The 19,876-nt window shown below is 36.1% G+C and overlaps 1 protein-coding gene across 7 annotated transcripts in view; it reads left to right on the forward strand.

The window, feature by feature from the left end:
• LOC149789501 (advillin-like) overlaps nt 1-19,876 on the forward strand; it is a 169,852-nt gene that overhangs the window by 125,804 nt on the left and 24,172 nt on the right. For all 7 annotated transcript variants that reach the window (XM_089971531.1, XM_089971537.1, XM_089971534.1 and 4 more), the window contains 4 exons: nt 1,538-1,593; nt 7,459-7,552; nt 9,844-9,933; nt 12,626-12,739. In XM_089971531.1, the coding sequence (XP_089827657.1) occupies nt 1,538-1,593; nt 7,459-7,552; nt 9,844-9,933; nt 12,626-12,739 (354 nt within the window). The remainder of the gene's footprint in view (nt 1-1,537; nt 1,594-7,458; nt 7,553-9,843; nt 9,934-12,625; nt 12,740-19,876) is intronic.

Raw genomic sequence — 19,876 nt, forward strand, 5'->3', positions numbered from 1 at the left:
GCAAGTGTCACCTTTATAACAAATTTGTCAGTAGTTTTAAAATAAAGATTTATGAAAAAAAAGAGTTTAATTAATAAAAATAACAATAGTTGAATAAGAGCCAGATGCAAAATTAATAGTGCCGTCATCTTCTAGTGGACCGGATAATCAAACATATTGGTACTTTTCATATTGGTACTTTTCATATTGGTACTTTTCAGAACAAATAATTGAAAAATTGTAATGCCAACTTAGAGTTGTGGATAGTTCTCCAATTATAAGGAAAGATAATTTTGCTCAGCAAGCCATTAGGATGGGGTGGGCATAATACAACCTGTGACCTTTATTTATCCATTAATTTACATCATAGGGTGAAACTTTAAAGTCAGTATCCAGACTATGGCCAGGAGAAGTTGCCTAAGGTCTAGTGAGTTTATAGCATGGCCATATGTTCATCATCTGTCAAGTCTGTCAACATTTACTTGTTACCACTCTGAAGTCTCATTGCTTGTATTTACCATGAGATGGTACATCAAGTCAGGCCTTGAAGTCTCAGTGCTTGGATTTACCATGAAATGGTACTTCAAATCAGGCTTTGATATCGCAGTGCTTATATTCATCATGAAATATTATCTCAAATTCGTTTTTGAAGTCTCAATATTTGTAATTACAATGAAATAGTATATCAATCAACACCCTTCGTGCAAGAACTTGAGCTCAAAATGATAGATCGTGTATACTTACACCATCCAAATCAGCCAGTATGGTAGAGGGACCCAGGTATAGATTTAATGATTCTGGTTTCATCCTGATTTAAGTTATAAACTGGTAAAGTTTTTGAACTTGGACATGATCATGAGTTTCTGGTTCAAAACAGGGTCTGGATTATTTAGTTGCAATAGTTCTATATAATAGGGAATATTAAAATATTATTAAATTAATTGACTCTAATTATTGTCAGAATTGCAAATGTCAATAACAATTCTCAGATGGCAATTCATTTCAGTGAAACAACATTTTTTGAAGATTAAGAATGTATGGACTTAAGGATTTTTGCTGACTGTCTTAGTGCAGGCACTTTCAATATCCTGTAATGTACATAAAGCAGATAAAAGCTTTTTGTGGGACAGAACCTTCCTGCAGGCCAGAGGTTGCACATGTCTAGCCAGGTGTAAAATAGTTCATGAGGACTTATAAATCATGTAATAGATTTAAGTTCATAAAATAGGAACATGCAGAAATACATAATTAGCAATAATTTGAATTTTTATTAGTTTAAAAAGAAAACTCAGAGCAAAAGGGGAGTTTATGAAAGAACTAGCTGGTTAATGGGTAATGGCTAAAGTAACTTGTCTGATATTTGCATGACTAAAGTAACTTATCTGGCTCTTCCATGACCAAGTAACTTGACTGATACTTGCATGAATAAAATAAATTGCCTGATACTTCCATGACTTAAGTAGCCTGTTTGAGCTTTCCATGACTGAAATAACTTGTCTGGTTCTTCCATGACGAAAGTAACTTGTCTTATACTTCCATGATTCATTTTGTTTTACAGGGAAGCACTGGAGATGAGAGAGAGATGGCAAAGAGAGTGGCTCAAATATCACCTAGGTAACAGAATCAGATCATTTTTCTTGATGCTAGCAGCATAACATTTCTTCATCAATAATTTACCTGATTACATTAACATTGGAAATTACTTTCTACTACCTCCAGAATGCAGTCCTCCGTAAAAGATGAAAAATATTTGTTTTGGGTCAGTATATGTAATAGTCAAAGGGAAGTAACTCTTACAAATTAACTCCCTTGTTTTGTTAGGTAGCCACCTGTGTCAAAGATGTTTGCAACTGGCAACAGTGCATACAAAGAACTCTTACATAATTATCTTTAATTTTCCCCATCCACCAAATTATTTCAGTGGTATATTAAGTTTAAATGTCGATATAACTATCAACTTTTTGAGTTTCACAGTGAATTTATTTGTATTTTTGTAATTATCTATGTGGTTTTGATAGATAATATTCATTTTCTCTGTTATTGTTTTTTGTTGCTTATTTCAGGTCATTACTTTCTGGCATGAATTTGCCTTTTTGTACATTTTGTGTACTATTGTGTACATGTGTTTGTTTTGTTTAATTCATCTCTCTTTCATTGACATGGGTATGTGAGAAAGCTTAACAGTAGCTTCTCAAGGGTCGGTGGTTCTTTCCAGGGTTTTCCCCCGAGTTCTTCCTCTACCATTAATACTGGCTGCCATGTATAGCCTATCATGTGCTGAAAAATGGCATTAAACCCTACAACAACAACAACAGGTCAATTTAGATATTTTAGAATATGTGTAATATGTATTACATGTAAAGTTCTGTCATCGGGTGAGTTGGGTGAATCTTTTTATAATAATGCTTAGCAGCCCACAAGGTAGAAGTCTTTATCCCTGCCCATTCAGTTAATGGGGTATATGGAAGCTTGTTGTTTGGAATTATCTTCTGACTTTGTGAGCTGGTCCAGCCAGCAAGTCATATATCAAACAGTGTACTCTGTATTGGCTTTCAACCAAATGGTATGGAAGTCCAGACAATTAAGTCATTGCTTCAGTGGTTATGTGTGTGTGTTCCCCAGAACTGATAGTCATCTTATTGACAGTCCCTGCAGCAATGGTGTCCTACAACCAGCAGACTAGAATGTCTGGCCAGCATCCATATTGACATTATCACTGGTACTGGAATCACATTTAGAACCATCCAGGCAGATGTCAAGTCTGGCCCAACCAGCTGCACCAGACTGGATTTTCAGAACCAGATCAGATTTTCCAGCATAGATATGACATGGCTGGCTCTACTACAGTGTCAGATTGGTACATGTGGATGATTTGACTTGATCATTGCCATTTGGCATGATGTACCCTTGGACACAAAATATATAGGAGAACACTGCCCTGCCCCTGGGTGATAATACTGATTTGCATGATCATTGCCATTTGGCATGATGTTCCCTTGGACACAAAATATATAGGAGAACACTGCCCCGCCCCTAGGTGATATTACTGATTTGCCTGATCATTCTGATCCCACTATGGAAATAACAGGGTTGACCTTCAAGGCAGCCATTGGGAAAATATTTAGAATTTTACCCCATCTGAATCTCCTCCTCCCCTAGCAGTATATTCCTCTGATAAAGTCATGGCTTTAGTGAACATGGATGATGACAACATAAAACCTATTCTTGTGAATTCTATCATCAGAGATTGCAGAGATTAGCAGGTGTCTTTCCTCCAGAATCCTTGACCCCAGTAATTCCAGGATTTTAATTTTGGTGGGTCAGATGCCAGGAAAATTCTCACTGGAATCCCACATCATTCTCTACAGCAACTTCAGGGTACCTGGATGACATAACTCATTTACAGCTTCTTCAGGATACCTGGATAGCATACCTAATTCACAGCTTCTTCAGGGTACCTGGATGACATGCCTCATTCACAGCAACAGCAGGGTACCTGGATGGCATACCTTATTCACTGCTTCTTCAGGGTACCTGGATGACATGCCTCATTCACAGCTTCTTCAGGGTACCTGGATGGCATACCTTATTCACAGCTTCTTCAGGGTACCTAGATGGCATACCTTATTCACAGCTTCTTCAGGGTACCTGGATGACATGCCTCATTCACAGCAACAGCAGGGTACCTGGATGGCATACCTTATTCACTGCTTCTTCAGGGTACCTGGATGACATACCTCATTCACAGCTTCTTCAGGGTACCTGGATGGCATACCTTATTCACAGCTTCTTCAGGGTACCTAGATGGCATACCTTATTCACAGCTTCTTCAGGGTACCTAGATGGCATACCTTATTCACAGCTTCTTCAGGGTACCTGGATGGCATACCTTATTCACAGCTTCTTCAGGGTATCTGGATGGCATACCTTATTCACAGCTTCTTCAGGGTACTTGGATGACATTCCTCATTCACAGCAACAGCAGGGTACCTAGATGATATACCTCATTCACAGTTTAATGTGAAGAAGTCACATCTTTTTCCTCCTCATCACTTTTTACATCTTGGTATGGAGTTTCTGAGTCCCAAGATGTCTTGTTCATCGTCCTTCCAAATGTATTGACAATATCATTCATGTGTTGGAATAGACTTCTGCAAGTATGGCATTTTCAGCAAGGGAATAACAACAACCCTTCATCCTGCTTATTGTGGCAGTGGACCTCATGTATCCTGGTAGCCTTTACATGCATTCTCTGCAAACAGTTCTTCAGGCACAGTGGCACATGCTCTAGTGCCAGTTGGGTGTGTTTTCTGGTGGTACTTGTTCTCATGCCACTTGGTTGTATTTCATTGTTTATCTACATCAGAAAACATTAAATCCAGGAAGAAAGGTCCAGAATTTTCATTGTTGAAATAAAACTGATTATAGCTGTTTATTTTGTTTGGGAATCCTTGAAACATAAATCTGAGAAATATGGACTTCTTTGTCATTGGGAACAAATTTCTATTGACACTTATAATAAGTACTTCCTGTAATAATACTGTAATAGATGCCACTTACAGGTGACAGTTGTCAATTACTTTAGTAATATTATTGACTGTAATAGATGCTAATTTTAGGTAAAAGTTGTCAGTTACATTGATAATATTATTGACACTTAATTATAATTTTTTATGCACTAATATATATTGTATTGTCCATTTTTAATGTCATATAGAAGCATAATATATATTGTATTGTCCATTTTTAATCATCATAAAACCAATTAGTGCATGCTATTAAAGAACAAGTTCTGTCATATGTACAAGAACTATTATAGGAATGCTAGTTCCATATGAGCATTATTCTCAAACATTGTGGAATAAATGCATTCATAAATAGATTTCAAAATATTTGTCTATATCTTCCTCAGGTATGTTGTATTATATGACACTTTATTCTATTGCACTGTATTGGATTCTCCCAGTAAAACATGCCAATATTGTAATGGGCTTTCAACATTAACATTAAGACTGCCAATCAAAATGCATCTGCCATTACACAGCACAAAACTGGTGTTTATATTTTTAAGGCCCATAGGTTTTACTCAGAGGATGATGCAGGAAAAGACCACTTGGTTGTAAACTCAAAATTTCATCAGAAGCTCACAAGGGGAACAATGAAGATGTTCAAATGATGCTTAACAACACTTTAGCAATGGTCAGATATATGACTACAATTTGCACCTTCACATGTGATATCTCACTGGAATTGCACTATTCTTGGAAATTATTTGAAAAAATAATTTAATTTTGCCTGTCAAAAAATGTATATGTGACACTTAATAGTGTAAAAAGACTTAAAACGAGGTCCAAATATGATGATTAAAAAGACTAATTTGGACAAACGACTGTTGGAGACTAACTCATACAAAGCAAGTGCCAAAGTCACAGCGTATTTGAAAGTTTTATGAAAAGATTTTACACTACTTACATGTCCTTTTTATCTTAATTTATTTATTAAATTTTATTCCCAGTTTGTTGACTCTTAATGAAGATACATGCAACAGCAAAAGTCAGTTTTTGCACTGTGAACTAATACAATTGTCTTAACATTAGGCACACATTAACCAAACATTATTACACCACCATAATGAAACACAGACATGCTTTTAAACATGTTTTTTGAAACTGCCTGACAGAATTTTGACTAGATGCAGCAGAACATTCAGGTATGAAGAGCATTCTGGCATGAAGAGTATTGTGGCATTAAGAGCATTCTGGCATGAAGAGTATTGTGGCATTAAGAGCATTCTGGCATGAAGAGTATTGTGGCATGAAGAGCATTCTGGCATGAAGAGTATTGTGGCATTAAGAGCATTGTGGCATGAAGAGTATTGTGGCATGAAGAGCATTCTGGCATGAAGAGCATTGTGGCATGAAGAGTATTGTGGCATTAAGAGCATTCTGGCATGAAGGGCATTCTGGCATGAAGAGTATTGTGGCATTAAGAGTATTGTGGCATTAATAGCATTCTAGCATGAAGAGTATTGTGGCATGAAGAGTATTCTGGCATGAAGAGCATTCTGGCATTAAGAACTCTCAGATTTGTGCAGATGATGCTCATTCACCATCAGAAATAGTTACTTAAAATCAATCTCACAAAACTGCTCAACAGAATAAATGTCAGGTTGGTCACTTGGTAGTTAAATTGCTGTTCATACTTTGAGTTTGAAGATGACCATGACTTCTCTAAATGGATTGGTTTCTGAGTGGCTGATGAGGCCAATTTGTGCTCTAAACTGGCTTGGGCATGCTGGACATGTTGCTGCCAACCCTTACAATTTTGGCATGAATTTCACGACTTTTTCAATGATTCAAGGATTCACGCCGCATGCAAACAAAATCATGAATTCCCCAATTCTCATTTTAAATCTTTAATAAAATAACAGATTTCCCGTTAAGCACTAGTTGTGATATCGGTAGTTGCCAAAACAGTCTGGTACTGCTGGTCGCAATATTAATGGACCTATAGGTGATTGGTACAGTTGGCCTGGTAGCAAGCATTTTAGCGTATTTTAATCTATATGTATAAGATTAGTTTTACGTATGCTTTTGAGAGAAACTGGGACCTAACAGGAGTTTTGCTCTGTGCATGCGCTGCAAACACTGATTTGAATTGCCATTTGGCACCGCATCTTGAAAATTTTGTGCATTCAGCCATCAAACACTAATATACATCATGCTTTTTGCACACAGTGTGCCACAAATTTTAGCATTGGGCATGGTGGCAGAGATGATGTGAGGAAGCACATTGGTAGCAAAAAGGACATAGATGTTGGGAAAATTAAGAACTCGCAGCAGATTTCAGCTCTCTATGGAAGACCTGCAAGCTACCAATGCTGAAGCATTGTTTGTGAGTTTTCTTGTTGAACGCAATCTACGTTTATCAGCTGGAGACCATGCTTAACATTTGTTCCGACAAGTATTCCCAGACTGGAAGATCACTTCAGGAATTAATGGCAAAATTCACTAATTTTTATCCCTATTTTCACTAATTGTGAGCCTGGAGGGTTGGGAGCTATGTGGACTGGAGATGCCGCTTAGGGCTGCTTGATCAACAGAGGATGTGCTGCTGTTCATAGATTTATGCTGCTTGTTCTTTTGCACTTCTGTAATTCTCTCAACTCACTGCCTGTAGATCAAGTATGGATGAAACTGCCAGTTAGATCAGTCCAGTGCCAGATCTTCCCAAGATTCATTGTTAGCAGTAAATTGTTTCAGGGATAACTTAAGTTAGTCTTTGAAAGTGTTTCTTCTGACCTTTCTGAGATCACTTTCCATCTTTTAGCAGTTATGTTATTGAGAATGTCATGGGGATGTTTATTGCATGCAATATTTCATTACAAACAACAATGGATTTCAGACTTTGTTAATTTGGATGTATGATTACAGCTGTTTTGTTCTGAACTTAAACTTTTTTATGATCATTGTTTTGCAGAGAGCCAGTAATGGTGTTTGAAGGACAAGAGAAGGACAATTTCTGGAATGTTCTGGGAGGAAAACAGGAGTATGCCAGTGATAAGAGACTTCAGGCAGGTTTCATAATACTAGATACAGCTACATTTTCATACAATCGCCAGAAGGTGGAGTGTGTCATGCCATGACATTCATCTCAATGTCCACCTGGCCATCCATCCAAAAGTTCACTATTTCATTTCCATGCAGTAACTAGAGTTCACCATGTGCCATTGGCAAATTTTACTATAGCATGTATATCCTAGTAAGGAAGAATTTGTCAAATTTAGGGACCCAGGGTCAAAATCACTGTAGTTTGGCTCAATCTTTGTAGTTGGCTTGAACTTGGATTTAGGAGGAAGTGGATCATTTTTGGGGGTAAAATGCAAAAAGGTTAAGGTCGCTGTGACTGAAAGAAGAACATTTATTTTTAACTCAGTAGCATTAGTACTACATCACATACCTTTGCTAAATGTTGTAGATGGCTTGCACTTGAAGTAAGGAAGAAGCCTGATGAAAATAGATAAATGGTATCATCATAATAACTTTAGTTCTAGACCAAGTACCTGAACTAAAGTTTTTTGTTGAGGTTTTGTACTTAGTGCATGGATGAGAGTCAAAAAATCAAAGTTAATGATGCATGAGAATCATAGAAAATATTGGTTTTGCACATTAACTTTTTGTTTTACAGTAAGTTCCTTGACGTGATATGTGGATGAGTTGCGCTTAGGGTAATAGAAAAAAAAATATTATTGGGATCTTATGTCCCAAGGTCATGGTCAGTCTGAAAAGAAAATAAAGGTTTCTGGGTTTCAGTACAATAAGTTTAGTTTAAGACAGCATGCTATAATCAAAGGTCAGTGGTCATTATCAGAAATTGGATGCAACCATTCAGGTGTGTTCTTTAGTATCAGAATTGTTTACTCATGGTTTGACCATAGTTTATGTGGAATATTTCACAAATGGCTAAGATTCAAGGAATCGGTTTTTCTGGCTCTCCAGTTTAATTGATGTAGTGCTTGATAATAATATACTTTTTAAATTCAAGCATCTTTATTATTAGCAATGTGTGGATTACCTGTGAATCCTATGGGTTTCATGTTGTGATGAAATGTTGATGAATAAAGCAATGGGATTTATGATAACTCTGAATAGCAGACAAGATGAAGATGAAATTTACATTAAGAATAGTGACTTTGCCTCAGCCAATTAATGCAAACTACTGTTGTTGGTAGAGAAGGGGAGGGGCAAAAGGGTATCGGCTAATGAGAGATGCTAGAAATAGTCACATGCATACTGGTAAGTTAGATTCATCATAGCTGTTAATACACCTGAAGTCAGCATTGACATGGCAAACTTTTGAGTAGGTGGCTACAATTACAGATTGATTAACTACTGTTGAGAGATCCATCAAGGACACATGGACTATGACTATCTTATTGTAATAAAAATTTACAGTTTAACTACAAGAGCACTGTTCATGATTTGCAGTGAGAATAGTCATATTGGGCTAATATCAGTGTCCAGTCAAAATTAAACAGGTGTCCTTTTCATGAAGGATATCTTAAGAGGATTCTGAAGGAGAATTCATAAAAGTCTTCTGTCTGAACTGTTGACTCATTATGTTGAGTTGGTAGAACAGTTTGTAGAGCCTGTTGACTGGGAAACATGAGTTGGTACAACAGTTGACTGGTACTCTAGGGTTGGTAGAACAGTTTGTAGAACCTGTTGACTGGTACTCATGAGTTGGTACAACAGTTGACTGGTACTCTTGGGTTGATAGAACAGTTTGTAGAACCTGTTGACTGGTACTCATGAGTTGGTACAACAGTTGACTGGTACTCTTGGGTTGGTACAACAGTTTGTAGAACCTGTTAAGTACTCATGAGTTGGTACAACAGTTGACTGGTACTCTAGGGTTGGTAGAACAGTTTGTAGAACCTGTTGACTGGTACTCATGAGTTGGTACAACAGTTGACTGGTATTCTTGGGTTGATAGAACAGTTTGTAGAACCTGTTGACTGGTATTCAAGGGTTGGTACAACAATTGACTGGTATTCTGGGGTTGGTAAAACAGTTGTCTGGTACTCTGGGAGTTGGTAGATCTGAACTGTATTTTAACATAATTGTAGAAAGAGGTAAAAACATTGTTTGCACCTGTCCTAAATAATAGGCAGAGAAAAGATAGTTGGCTGTTTGTGCAATTTATAGTGATCTGTTTAATTTAACAGCCATTAAAATCATGAAAATTATAGGACACAAATTTGCCTTCATTATTATATGAATGAACTGCACAAATTTAATTACATATACACTAATATATTACAATTTTTCAGTACTATGTACCTTTTTATACAAAATATTTCAGGAGGCAGAAAGTGTTCATCCTGCTAGATTGTTCCAGCTGTCTAATGCCTCAGGTAGATTCACAGTGGATGAAATCCCAGACTTTGAACAGGTGAGGTTCATCTGAATGTCTGTTTATATATCTGTATGTTTTTCTATTTGATCTGTATTTTTTGTTGTTTGCAGTAAGGCGTGTTTATTTTATTATGATGTCCATCTGAATGTCCATCTGTTACCAATTTCAGTTCTGCACAATAACTTGAGTTCTCTGCCATCTTTAGTTACCAGACACTGGATGGCTTGCATTTGAAGAGGTCTATGAAATTGGGGGTCAAGGTCAACAGAAGGAAAATGGTTTCTGTACAACATTTAGTTCTACATTACATATTGGGACTAAAAAGTCGATGGCTGGCACTTGTATGAAATAAGCTTGTTGATTTTGAGGTAAAAACGTCAAAGATTTCTGTCACTGATCGAAAGAGGAAAAATTATTTCTACACTAACATTTGTTCTACATCACTGATGTAGATCAAACTTTGTGGGTAGCTCACACTTTGGGGTAAGGAAACAAATTATTGATTTGGGGGCAAAAAAGTCAAACATCAAGTATACAGTGACTGAAAGAAAATGAAAAGGTTTTCTGCACAATAAAATTAGTTCTGCATCACACGCATGGCCCAAATTTTATAGATGGCTTGAACTGAGAGTGAGGAAGAAAACTTAATTTTTGAGGTCAGACATCAAGGCTACTGACTGACTTGTGTGCAAAATGTAGTTCGTAGCCATGTACCTTCACTAAAATTTATGAATGACCTGAATTGGGCATGAAATCAGAATGTCACTAGTTGCATCAATAGGTCAAGGTCACTGTGACAGAAGGTTTTGCATAATAACTTTAATTATAGAAAATATATATTGAAAAATATTTGTGGAGTGTTTGTACTTAAGGTATGGAACATACTTATTGATTTTGGGATCAGAATGTCAGTGGTCAGAACCCATATAGCTCAAAAAAAAAGAGACTTTTGCAGCAGAATGTTTAGTTTTAGAGTAAGTTTATTTTGTGACTTTCACACAAGTATAATACAAAAACAATGATTTCTGTTCTCAGACAGTTTAGATCAAGACCACATACAATGAACAAAAAGTGAGGCCGCTGAGACCCGTTGGTCAGTGATTTCTGGGGTCAGAAAGTGAGGCCACTGAGACCCATTGGTCAGTGATTTCTGGGGTCAGAAAGTGAGGCCACTGAGACCCGTTGGTCAGTGATTTCTGGGATCAGAAAGTGAGGCCACTGAGACCCATTGGTCAGTGATTTCTGGGGTCAGAAAGTGAGGCCACTGAGACCCGTTGGTCAGTGATTTCTGGGGTCAGAAAGTGAGGCCACTGAGACCCGTTGGTCAGTGATTTCTGGGGTCAGAAAGTGAGGCCACTGAAACCTGTTGGTCAGTGATTTCTAGGGTAAGAAAGTGAGGGTCACTGAGACCCATGGATCAGTGATCTCTAGGGTCAATCATGCCCTTCTTCAAGACTTAAACATGGGGCAAGCATATGCATGTAATCTTCATGGGATTCATGTTTTGTCTTTCCTGAATGAGTTGTCTTTCCTGAATGAGCTGTAGACTGTAATTTTATCTAAATAGTAAAAAGAAATAAGAGACTTCATTTTTGCTGAAAGTAAAATTAAATATATTTGTTCTAAAATCTGAATTGCTTAGAATTCCATAATTTTATCTTGGTTTTCTCATTTTTCTTAAAAATAATTGGAGAAAGAAATGTTTTTTTATATCGCTTAGAGTTCCATAATATTATCTCACTTTCTGTGATGTATACAGTTCCAAATGTTATCAGCCATATTGTGTTCTGTGATTCTAAACATTAGCTATATTGTGTTCTGTGAGTCTGAACATCATTCATATTGTGTCTTCTGTGAGTCTGAACATTAGCCATATTGTGTGTTCTGTGAGTCTGAACATTAGCTTTATTGTGTTCTTTGAGCCTGAATATCAGCCATATTGTGTGTTCTATGAGTCTGCACGCAGCCATATTGTGTGTTCTTTGAGTCTGTACATCAGCCATATTGTATGTTCTGTGAGTCTGAACATTAGCTATATTGTGTTCTTTGAGTCTGAACATCAGCCATATTGTGTCTTCTGTGAGTCTGAACATCAGCCATATTGTGTCTTCTGTGAGTCTGAACACCAGCCTTATTGTGTCTTCTTTGAGTCTGAACATTAGCTTATTGTGTTCTGTGAGTCTGAACATCAGCCATATTCTGTGTGCTGTGAGTCTGAACATTAGCTATATTGTGTTCTGTGAGTCTGAACATTAGCCATATTATGTGTTCTGTGAGTCTGAACACCAGCCATATTGTGTGTTTTGTGAGTCTGAACATTAGCTTATTGTGTTCTGTGAGTCTGAACATCAGCCATATTGTGTGTGCTGTGAGTCTGAACATTAGCCATATTATGTGTTCTGTGAGTCTGAACATCAGCCATATTGTGTGTGCTGTGAGTCTGAACATCAGCCATATTGTGTGTTCTGTGAGTCTGCACATCAGCCATATTGTGTGTTCTGTGAGTCTGAACATCAGCCATATTGTGTGTTCTGTGAGTCTGCACATCAGCCATATTGTGTGTTCTGTGAGTCTGAACATCAGCCATATTGTGTGTTCTGTGAGTGCACATCAGCCATATTGTGTGTTCTGTGAGTCTGCACATCAGTATTTATGGGGAGAGAAAACAAGAGAGAGTGGTTCTGTTAAAAGCAGCAATGGCTATATGAATGACATTAAATCTTTGCAGCAAGATCTGGTGGCAGATGATGTAATGATCCTGGATGTGTGGGATGCTGTCTATGTCTGGGTTGGGGATGGATCCAACAAGTCCGAGAGGGAGGAGTCTGGCAGACTGGCAATTGTATGTATACTTAAAAAGTGAATTTATTTGAATAAAAGTAAACTGTTTATGTTTGTCTCACTAGACTTTGATATATTTCTCCTGATGCAGATTGTGACTGTGGATGCAGCAACAGTAGCTTTAACAATGTTCATGTGTTGTGTGGAATTTGTTTAAAAGTCACACATTTTCTGTACATCTCTCTTGAAGGTCTTTTGACATCATCAGCATATTTATGCTGATGATTTTGAATGTCACATCACATCTTATACATCTTTGATGTTTTGTGTTACTCGTCTTCTACATCAGTGCTGTAGGAATATTACAGTTACAGGCCCAAATAATACTCATTTTCCATCATTATATCATTCACAAGCAAGAGACCATGTTAATCGCATCACTTGTTTTATTACATATTTCTGTAGTTGTCTTATTATAACATCATGACATAAACCTTGTATGTCACACTCATGGTCCACTATGCAACATGATAAAGCCTGATAGCCACAGTCTCAAGCCACTATGGGGGCATTCACCAGTTATTATGTACTTTTGAGAGAGTGACATATGTAAGGTGAAGTTGTTTGCATTTAAAACATACACTGTGGAGAGAATGTTGTCATATCTCTTTGCTACTTTGATGTAATATGTCTGACATTTCTTTGAATATTGTATTTTTGGAAATTGTAAATGATCTTAGCACAGTGCTAACTAAAATGACTGCTCCCTTGTGCTCCAAAAATCTGCCTGAATTTCTCTAAAGTATACTATCCTTAGCAGCTATTCAAATAGGGAAAATGAATTTTGCCAGACTAGACATTCCAGCTTCTGAAAGTGCAATGAATGAATTACCAAATATATCAAATGTACAAAAAGTAATCATCCTTTTTTTTTTACAATTTACCTCTGAAATTCAGGAAGTGAAAATGACAAAGTGGAGCTAGCACTTTTTTGAAAAGGTACACATCTGGAGTAAGGCCAAGCTGTATACTCAATAACCCATATTACACCTGTCAATAATACACCGAAATAAAGGGAATTAAAGGTTCTTTGAACAATACCCAAGATATACAAGGTTTTGTTTAAATATCCAGTATAACCAGTGAGGAAACCTGGGGAACAGTTTTTTCTTTCAAATTCTAACCCTATGCAAAATACAAAACTGTAGAGTGCCACCTATGCAATTTAGTAAAGTCTCTTAGCCACAGAATCAAGCCTCTATGCAACTTAGCAAAGCCTCTTCCTGGGTAAGGCATAGTTAGCGGTATGTACTATTAGTAGAATCTCAAAAATGCTTCTTAGACAAAGAATTGACTAAGTTATAGACCTTGTGCTGTTTTCAGTGAGCTGGATAATACACAGATGCTTTTAATGCTACATCTATCTAGATCAACATGTTAACACTGGTATAATGGCTTCAAATCAACATGTTAACACTGGTATAATGGCTTCAAATTGACATGTTAACACTGGTATAATGGCTTAAAATCAACATTTTAACACGGGTATAATGGCTTCAAATTGACATGTTAACACTGGTGTAATGGCTTAAAATCAACATTTTAACACTGGTATAATGGCTTCAAATTGACATGTTAACACTGGTGTAATGGCTTAAAATCAACATTTTAACACGGGTATAATGGCTTCAAATTGACATGTTAACACTGGTATAATTGCTTCAAATCGACACATTAACACTGGTATAATGGCTTAAAATCAACATGTTAACACTGGTATAATGGCTTCAAATTGACATGTTAACACTGGTATAATGGCTTCAAATTGACATGTAAACACTGGTATAATGGCTTCAAATTGACATGTAAACACTATAATGGCTTCAAATCAACGGGTTAACACTGGTATAATGGCTTCAAATTGACATGTAAACACTGGTATAATGGCTTCAAATTGACATGTAAACACTGGTATAATGGCTTCAAATCAACATGTTAACACTGGTATAATGGCTTGAAATCAACATGTAAACACTGGTATAATGGCTTCAAATTGACATGTTAACACTGGTATAATGGCTTCAAATTGACATGTAAACACAAGTATAGTGGCTTCAAATCAACATGTTAACACTGGTATAATGGCTTCAAATCAACATGTTAACACTGGTATAATGGCTTCAAATCAAGATGCTAACACTGGTATAATGGCTTCAAATTGACATGTTAACACTGGTTCAGTGGCTTCAAATTGACATGCAAACACTGGTATAATGGCTTCAAATCAACGGGTTTACACTGGTATAATGGCTTCAAATTGACATGTTAACACTGGTATAATGGCTTCAAATTGACATGTTAACACTGGTATAATGGCTTCAAATTGATATGTTAACACTGGTATATTGGCTTCAGATCAAAATGTTAACACTGGTATAATGGCTTGAAATCAACATTTAAACACTGGTATAATGGCTTCAAATTGACATGTTAACATTGGTATAATGGCTTCAAATCAACGTGTTAACACTGGTATAATGGCTTCAAATCAACATGTTAACACTGGTATAATGGCTTCAAATCAACATGTTAACATTGGTATAATGGCTTCAAATTGACATGTTAACACTGGTATAATGGCTTCAAATCAACATGTTAACATTGGTATAATGGCTTCAAATCAACATGTTAACATTGGTATAATGGCTTCAAATTGACATGTTAACACTGGTATAATGGCTTCAAATTGACGTTAACATTGGTATAATGGCTTCAAATCAACATGTTAACATTGGTATAATGGCTTCAAATTGACATGTTAACACTGGTATAATGGCTTCAAATCAACATGTTAACACTGGTATAATGGCTTCAAATCAACATGTTAACATTGGTATAATGGCTTCAAATTGACATGTTAACACTGGTATAATGGCTTCAAATTGACGTTAACACTGGTATAATGGCTTCAAATTGACATGTTAACACTGGTATAATGGCTTCAAATTGACATGTTAAAACTGGTATAATGGCTTCAAATTGACATGTTAACACTGGCATAATGGCTTCAAATCAGCATGTAAACACTGGTATAATAGCTTCAAATTGACATGTTAACACTGGTATAATGGCTTCAAATTGACATGCAAACACTGGTATAATGGCTTCAAATCAACATGTTAACACTGGTATAATGGCTTCAAATTGACATGTTAACACTGGTATAATGGCTTCAAATCAGGATGTAAACACTGGTATAATGGCTTCAAATTGACATGTTAACACTGGTATAATGGCTTCAAATCAACATGTTAACACTGGTATAATGGCTTCAAATCGACATGTTAACATTGATATAATGGCTTCAAATCAACATGTTAACATTGATATAATGGCTTCAAATCAACATGTTAACACTGGTATAATGGCTTCAAATTGACATGTTAACACTGATATAATGGCTTCAAATCAAGATGCTAACACTGGTATAATGGCTTCAAATGGACATGTTAACACTGGTTTAATGGCTTCAAATTGACATGTTAACACTGGTATAATGGCTTCAAATCGGCATGTTAACACTGGTATAATGGCTTCAAATTGACATGTTAACACTGGCATAATGGCTTCAAATCAGCATGTAAACACTAGTATAATGGCTTCAAATTGACATGTTAAGATTGGTATAATGGCTTCAAATTGACATGCAAACACTGGTATAATGGCTTCAAATCAATATGTTAACACTGGTATAATGGCTTCAAATCAACATGTTAACACTGGTATAATGGCTTCAAATCAGGATGTAAACACTGGTATAATGGCTTCAAATTGACATGTTAACACTGGTATAATGGCTTCAAATTGACATGTTAACACTGGTATAATGGCTTCAAATTGACATGTTAACACTGGTATAATGGCTTCAAATTGACACATTAACACTGGTATAATGGCTTCAAATCAACACATTAACACTGGTATAATGGCTTCAAATCGACATGTTAAAACTGGTATAATGGCTTCAAATTGACATGTTAACACTGGCATAATGGCTTCAAATCAGCATGTAAACACTGGTATAATGGCTTCAAATCAACATGTTAACACTGGTATAATGGCTTCAAATCAACATGTTAACACTGGTATAATGGCTTCAAATCGACATGTTAACATTGATATAATGGCTTCAAATCAACATGTTAACACTGGTATAATGGCTTCAAATTGACATGTTAACACTGATATAATGGCTTCAAATCAAGATGCTAACACTGGTATAATGGCTTCAAATGGACATGTTAACACTGGTTTAATGGCTTCAAATTGACATGTTAACACTGGTATAATGGCTTCAAATCGGCATGTTAACACTGGTATAATGGCTTCAAATTGACATGTTAACACTGGCATAATGGCTTCAAATCAGCATGTAAACACTAGTATAATGGCTTCAAATTGACATGTTAAGATTGGTATAATGGCTTCAAATTGACATGCAAACACTGGTATAATGGCTTCAAATCAATATGTTAACACTGGTATAATGGCTTCAAATCAACATGTTAACACTGGTATAATGGCTTCAAATCAGGATGTAAACACTGGTATAATGGCTTCAAATTGACATGTTAACACTGGTATAATGGCTTCAAATTGACATGTTAACACTGGTATAATGGCTTCAAATTGACATGTTAACACTGGTATAATGGCTTCAAATTGACACATTAACACTGGTATAATGGCTTCAAATCAACACATTAACACTGGTATAATGGCTTCAAATCGACATGTTAAAACTGGTATAATGGCTTCAAATTGACATGTTAACACTGGCATAATGGCTTCAAATCAGCATGTAAACACTGGTATAATGGCTTCAAATCAACATGTTAACACTGGTATAATGGCTTCAAATCAGGATGTAAACACTGGTATAATGGCTTCAAATTGACGTGTTAACACTGGTATAATGGCTTCAAATCAACGTGTTAACACTGGTATAATGTCTTCAAATCAACATGTTAACATTGGTATAATGGCTTCAGATCGACATGTTAACACTGGTATAATGGCTTCAAATTGACATGTTAACACTGGTATAATGGCTTCAAATTGACATGTTAACACTGGTATAATGGCTTCAAATCAACATGTTAAAACTGGTATAATGGCTTCAAATTGACATGTTAACACTGGTATAATGGCTTCAAATTGACATGTTAACACTGGTATAATGGCTTCAAATTGACATGTTAACACTGACATAATGGCTTCAAATCAACATGTTAACACTGGTATAATGGCTTCAAATCAACATGTTAACACTGGTATAATGGCTTCAATCAACATGTTAACACTGGTATAATGGCTTCAAATCAACATGTTAACACTGGTATAATGGCTTCAATCAACATGTTAACACTGGTATAATGGCTTCAAATCAGGATGTAAACACTGGTATAATGGCTTCAAATTGACATATAAAGACTGGTATAATGGCTTCAAATTGACGTGTAAACACTGGTATAAAATGGCTTCAAATCAGCATGTAAACACTGGTATAATGGCTTCAAATCAACATGTTAACACTGGTATAATGGCTTCAAATCAGGATGTAAACACTGGTATAATGGCTTCAAATCAACATGTTAACACTGGTATAATGGCTTCAATCAACATGTTAACACTGGTATAATGGCTTCAAATCAACATGTTAACACTGGTATAATGGTTTCTATCAACATGTTAACACTGGTATAATGGCTTCAAATCAGGATGTAAACACTGGTATAATGGCTTCAAAGTGACATGTAAAGACTGGTATAATGGCTTCAAATTGACATGTAAACACTGGTATAAAATGGCTTCAAATCGACATGTTAACACTGGCATAATGGCTTCAAATCAGCATGTAAACACTGGTATAATGGCTTCAAATCAACATGTTAACACTGGTATAATGGCTTCAAATCAGGATGTAAACACTGGTATAATGGCTTCAAATCAACGTGTTAACACGGGTATAATGGCTTCAAATCAGGATGTAAACACTGGTATAATGGCTTCAAATCGACATGTTAACACTAGTATAATGGCTTCAAATCAACATTTTGACACTGGTATAATGGCTTCAAATTGACATGTTGACACTGGTATAATGGCTTCAAATTGACATGTTAACACTGGTATAATGGCTTCAAATCAGCATGTTAACACTGGTATAATGGCTTCAAATTGACATGTAAACACTGGTATAATGGCTTCAAATCAACATGTTAACACTGGTATAATGGCTTCAAATCAACATGCTAACACTGGTATAATGGCTTCAAATTGACATGTTAACACTGGTATAATGGCTTCAAATTGACATGTTAACACTGGTATAATGGCTTCAAATTGACATGTTAACACTGATATAATGGCTTCAAATCAAGATGCTAACACTGGTATAATGGCTTCAAATGGACATGTTAACACTGGTTTAATGGCTTCAAATTGACATGTTAACACTGGTTTAATGGCTTCAAATTGACATGTTAACACTCGTATAATGGCTTCAAATCGGCATGTTAACACTGGTATAATGGCTTCAAATTGACATGTTAACACTGGCATAATGGCTTCAAATCAGCATGTAAACACTAGTATAATGGCTTCAAATTGACATGTTAAGATTGGTATAATGGCTTCAAATTGACATGCAAACACTGGTATAATGGCTTCAAATCAATATGTTAACACTGGTATAATGGCTTCAAATCAACATGTTAACACTGGTATAATGGCTTCAAATCAGGATGTAAACACTGGTATAATGGCTTCAAATTGACATGTTAACACTGGTATAATGGCTTCAAATTGACATGTTAACACTGGTATAATGGCTTCAAATTGACATGTTAACACTGGTATAATGGCTTCAAATTGACACATTAACACTGGTATAATGGCTTCAAATCAACACATTAACACTGGTATAATGGCTTCAAATCGACATGTTAAAACTGGTATAATGGCTTCAAATTGACATGTTAACACTGGCATAATGGCTTCAAATCAGCATGTAAACACTGGTATAATGGCTTCAAATCAACATGTTAACACTGGTATAATGGCTTCAAATCAGGATGTAAACACTGGTATAATGGCTTCAAATCAACGTGTTAACACTGGTATAATGGCTTCAAAT

Source organism: Sinohyriopsis cumingii, chromosome 10 (genome assembly GCF_028554795.1).
Source record: "Sinohyriopsis cumingii isolate HCF-2022 chromosome 10, ASM2855479v2, whole genome shotgun sequence".
Classification (NCBI taxonomy): Eukaryota; Metazoa; Mollusca; class Bivalvia; order Unionida; family Unionidae; genus Sinohyriopsis; species Sinohyriopsis cumingii.